Genomic DNA, 5420 nt, shown 5'->3' with positions numbered 1-5420 from the left:
GTGTGTGTGTGTGTGTGTGTGTGTGTGTGTGTGTGTGTGTGTGTGTGTGTGCGCGCGCGCGCGCGCACACCTATATATCTTTCCCCGGCTTGTACTAGATCTAGTAACTGGATAGAAACAGTGGCCTCAAATGGCGTCAGGGCACACGAATCATACAGCAAACTTACGATGAAATGGATCTGTGCGCACATCCCATACGCATCATGAATCAGAGACGACAGCAGTGATATAATAGCAGTGTGTTTGTTTGGTTGTTTTTTGTTTGTTCGTTTGTTTTTCTTTGTTTGTTAGTTTGTTTGAGTAAAACGAAGCACATGGACACAATAACGTTCATTTGGTGCTGGAGAAAATGTAAAACAGACAAACAGAAACAACAGAAGAAAAGTAAAGACGTGTTACCTACCAGTAGCGTGCTCCAACCACCCGCTCAGTGATATTGAAAGTAAAGAGAAGAAAGAACAGGAAAAGCCCGAGCACTGGACAACCCCCAGTGGACACTGCGTGAGATGACGAAAATGTCTGGACAGGAACCACAAAAGTCAGGGAGTCGGTGGTGTGACTCACAGACACACATTCACTCAATACAAGTCGACTGCGGATGGAGAAAAAAACAAACCAAAAAAACCCAAGACGACAAGACATGAATACACACAGATTGAAAAGGACGGGGCGAATTTAGCCCTCATAACTCTGTCTGTCTGTCTGTCTGTCTGTCTGTCTCTCTAACATGTAAAACTCCCCTCCTATACTCATGTCTGTCTGTATCTGGGTGTATCTCCTGTGTATCGGTTAGGCACTTCGCTCTCCAACGCAGGAGATCCGAGTTCAATTTCTGAGTGAGGAGCCTGTGCTGTCCGAGAAAGACAGAGAAGGATGTGTGTGTGTTTGCGTGTGTATGCGTGAGCAAATACTACTTGTTACAGTTATTGTTCTTTGTACCTCGGTTTATGTAAAGAGCCTAGAGCTGTGTACACACGGGAGTAGGAGCTACAAATAATGATCTACGCTATTGTTGTTATTGTTATTGTTGACTGTTTGCGTGGGTGGTTGGCGGGTGCTCTGATGCGGTTTTCTCCTTCTTTCCTATAAAAAAAATCTGTCGTCTTTATCTGCCCTCCTTCTTTTTTGTGTTTGTTACTCTCTTGTAGCACCTCTAATCTTCAGCACTTATATGACCTTAGTGTGTTGCAAGTGCAGTAAAACTCTTACTAAAACAAAAAAATCTCCTTTTTTGTGTTTGTTACTCTCTTGTAGCACCTCTAATCTTCGGCACTTATATGACCTTATTTGTTTTGCAAGTGCAGTAAAACTCTTACTAAAACAAAAAAATCTCCTTTTTTATGTTTGTTACTCTCTTGTACCACCTCTAATCTTCGGCACTTATATGACCTTAGTGTGTTGCAAGTGTTGTAAAATTTTTACTAAAACTAAAACTGAACTGTTTATGTGTGCAGGAGGGCAACGGCCCCAAGAAGCTGGACAAACTGACCAAAGGGTTCGGGTTCCCGGTGGGCGGAGCCACGCTGGCCGACGAGGTGGGTCTGGATGTGGCCGCTCACGTCGCTGAGGATCTTGGGAAGGCTTTCGGTGAACGCTTCCAGGGAGGTAACCCAGAGGTGCTGAAGGAGATGGTCGCTGCCGGCTTTATGGGTAAGTTGTTGTCAGGCTGGGGGTTATTGTGTCTGTGTGTGGGGCACGTACGGGTAGGTGAAACTGTCTTAACCATAACTTTCTAGTTAGTTTGCTGTCAAATGTTTTACATCTTCTCATCAGAATCTTTCTTGAAACTTGCATGGCGCTGCGTTAGCTCAGTTGGTATCACACTGGACTGTGGAGCCGATGGCCCCGATTCGAATCCCCGTCTGGGAGTTCTTGAACTGGGGTCGTTTTGTGGAGTTTTCAAAGCTCTCAACACTGCTGGCTCGGTCTTATCAGAGATGGGTGTTAAAATCAGAGGTCTCGCCTCTTACATAACCTAATAGGGTTGATAGTGACGTTAAAGCATACTCTTAGCAGGGTTCGTAGGGGTCTTGGAAAACGGAAAACTCTTGAAATTTTTTTCCAAGACATGGAAAACTCTTGGAATTTTGAGAAATTGGCAAAATTCTTGGAAAATATTTTTTAAACTAGATATCTAGATCTATAGGTCTATTGTGAAAATATTTCCTCGAAGTTTAGAAGGCCTCCACTTTATGCATTCTGAAGTGTATAACAATTTATTTTTGCGTGCTGAACGAAACAATTTTTTCTGAAGTGACATGCTATTTGTCTTGGAAAAAGAAATCTTGTCTTGAAAACTCTTGGAAAAGTCTTTGACAAAAAAATCTTCTGCTCTGTATGAACCTTGAGTTGGGTACTTTTACTTTGACGAGATCTCCCATGAGAATGCTGACCGTGCCACTTGTGTCCCCTCCCAGGTCGTAAGTCGGGCAAAGGCGTCTACGTGTACGAGAAGGGCAGCAAGAGCAGAGAGGAGAACGCAGAGGCCTTGACCATCCTGGAGAAATATAAACTGACTGCTCCTGAAGGGTACGTATGACCGGGGGGGGGGGGGGGGGGGGGGGATATGAATGTTTTTGCTTTAGTTACTGTTGATTGTTTATTAGTTACTTTGTCACCAGGGGTCAGTCAGTTAGACAACAAATTGTAATTTGGTATGTTGGGAAGGGGGGGGGGGGTTTTATGTTTTATGTTCTCTCCTCCTTCTTTCCTATCTAACATTTATCATCCTTTTATCTCTCCTTTCCTATCAACTATCTGTCATCCTTTTTCTCCTTCTTTTTTCCTATCAAACACCTATTGTCCTTACCTTTCCTTCTTTTCTGTCAAACATATATCGTCCTTATCTCTCTTTTTTTCCTATCAAACATCTATGGTACTTGTCTCTCCTCCTTTTTTCCTATCAAACATCTATGGTACTTGTCTCTCCTCCTTTTTTCCTATCAAACATCTATGGTACTTGTCTCTCCTCCTGCTTTTCTGTGTATGTCACCCTTCTTGTAACCTCACCTCTGATCTTTGGCTTTTGTATATGACATATTTATGTTGCAACTGCTGTAAAATTACCAGCTTCTGCGGTGTAGCGATTAGACGCTTTGCTGTAGCACACAAGAAACGTGGGTGGTTGGTGGGTTGTCTGGTGTGGTTTGCTCCTTCTTTCCAATCAAACATCTATCGTCCTTATCTCTCCTTCTTTTTTATGTGTATATTATTCTCTTGTAACATGTCTTTTCTTCGGCAATTATATGATCTTAATGTGTTGCAAGTGCTGTAAAAAACACTTACTAAAACAATAAATCAATAATACAAAAACACAAGAGACTCAAGTTCCAATTCCAGAGTGGGGAGATATTTTATTCGAATGGGTCTCTGTGTGTGCCAGGTTCACTGATGAGGACATCCAGTACAGGCTTGTGTCGCGGTTTGTCAACGAGGCAATCCTCTGTCTACAGGAGGGGATCCTGGCCAACCCGGTGAGTTGTTGTGTCTTATTGTGTCTCTCGTTGTGTGTCTTGTTGTGTCTCGTGTCTCTCGTTGCATCTCTCATTGTGTGTCTCTTGTTGTTTCTCTTGTGTCTCTCGTTGTGTGTCTCATTGTGTGAGTCTTGTGGCTTCTCTCACCGTGTTTCTCATCGTGTCTTTTCACGTCTCGTTGTGTGTCTTCTTGGGTATCTTGTGTGTCTCTGCCTTCTTTCTTCCTTCATCTGTTCTCTTCTCATTGTTAGAACACAATACACACATGTACTGTGCCGTGTCAGCAGTTTTCTGTTCCTCGCTCCTCGGCTAATTGTGTCCCCTGATTTCTTTCGACAGCTGGAGGGTGACATCGGAGCTGTGTTTGGACTGGGCTTCCCTCCCTTCCTTGGAGGTAAGTGCGGCTACATAGCTCAGCTAGACTATTGGGTGGCCACATGGCCTCAGCTAGACAAAGGTTGGTTAGACAAAGGGTGGCTACATAGCCTCACCTAGAGGAAAGAGTGGCTACTTGGCCTATCTTTTTTTTTTATTAAACTGACATCTTTGGATTCTGATACTTGAACAACGGATGGTTGGAGGGTGTCACTCACAGGCCTCACTTCTGTCCTATGCTCAGCTGAATATGAAAAAAAAAAAAGGTGATCTTTTCGAACTCCGTGGAAACATGGGTGCTGGGACTCAAAACGTGTGGATCATTTTGTCTAACAGGCCTACATCTCGTATCAAGACTGGTTTTACATAAAGTTCAACAGCTTCTCAAAGATTGGCCTGAAGTCGTGCAAAATCCAATTTTAGACATCAGAATTTCCGGGTTTATCAGGAAGTTTGGCTCCTCCGTATGCTTCTGTCACTTCTAACCTATCGCTGATGTTATCTCCACACACCCCCTTTTATGTTTGTCACCAGTACTAACATTATACTCTTATCTGTAACTCAGACAAAAAGTAAACAAAGATCTTCACCATTTCCTCCCCCCCCCCCCACCCGTGGGTGGTTGGCGGGTGCTCTGGTGTAGTTTGCTTCTTCTTTCCTATCAAACATCTATTGTCTTTATCTCCCCTCTTTCTTTTTTTGTTTGTTACTCCCTTGTAACACCTCTAATCTTCAGCACTTATATGACCTTATTGTGTTGCAAGTGTCATAAAACACTTAGATCTACTAAAACAATTCTTCCCCCCCCACCAGGTCCCTTCCGCTACATTGACCTGCACGGAGCCAAACCACTGGTAGACAGGATGCTGAAGTACCGCGACGTCTACGGGATCGCCTTTGAGCCATGCCAGCTGCTCAAGGACCACGCTAACGACCCCAGCAAAAAGTTCCACTCCTGAGTCGCCAACCACAGCTGTAGCGTCATTTGTGAGGCGTCATGGTGAAATCAGGCTCTCGTCAAAATGATGCAATCTAAGAAACACATTTTCTACAGTTTGGGAATTTTCATCAATTTTTTTTTTTAGCTCAATACTTTTTGTGTGCACTTAAAACATTCCTGTGTGGAATTTACTGTAAAAAAGTTGCTCGAATGCATTTAAAAAATGTAAATTTGCGATTTCCAAGGACTTATAATCTTTGGAAGTCACAAAACTTTAAAGGACATTTTCTTGCTAATTTTTACCTGACACCAAGCGTCCCCCACCTCCTTCAATCGCAAATGTCTCTACTACTCTTCAAGATAGATGGGTATATTTTTTATCAAAAAACAAAACAAACGAACAAGCTTTAAGATAATCCAATAACTCCATATGCCCCAAAATTTACCGAGTGCTTGATTTCACCGCGGTGACCCACATGTGTCGGTGAGTGCGTTCTGGGAGCGTAGACCACATGACACTGACTGAGCAGTGTGCCCTATCTTTACTGGAACATGATGTATCTTTTAGCATTGCCATAAATGTTTGTGATTGCTCAGCTCTCGATGTGTCGAGCACGCCGCCAGTCGAGGCT

At 43.3% G+C, this 5420-nt stretch overlaps 1 protein-coding gene across 1 annotated transcript in view; it reads left to right on the top strand.

Moving 5' to 3' along the window:
• Window positions 1–5044, top strand: part of LOC101856538 (trifunctional enzyme subunit alpha, mitochondrial) — a 24456-nt gene extending 19412 nt beyond the window's left edge. Inside the window, exons 19-23 of the mRNA XM_005109966.3 lie at window positions 1455–1650; window positions 2418–2529; window positions 3383–3473; window positions 3813–3867; window positions 4662–5044. Of these exons, the coding sequence (XP_005110023.1) occupies window positions 1455–1650; window positions 2418–2529; window positions 3383–3473; window positions 3813–3867; window positions 4662–4807 (600 nt within the window). The 3' untranslated portion in view covers window positions 4808–5044. The remainder of the gene's footprint in view (window positions 1–1454; window positions 1651–2417; window positions 2530–3382; window positions 3474–3812; window positions 3868–4661) is intronic.
• The last annotated feature ends 376 nt before the right edge of the window (window positions 5045–5420 follow it).

Source organism: Aplysia californica, unplaced genomic scaffold (assembly GCF_000002075.1).
Source record: "Aplysia californica isolate F4 #8 unplaced genomic scaffold, AplCal3.0 scaffold00835, whole genome shotgun sequence".
NCBI classification, from domain to species: domain Eukaryota; kingdom Metazoa; phylum Mollusca; class Gastropoda; order Aplysiida; family Aplysiidae; genus Aplysia; species Aplysia californica.
This window is presented reverse-complemented; position numbering and strand designations above follow the sequence as displayed.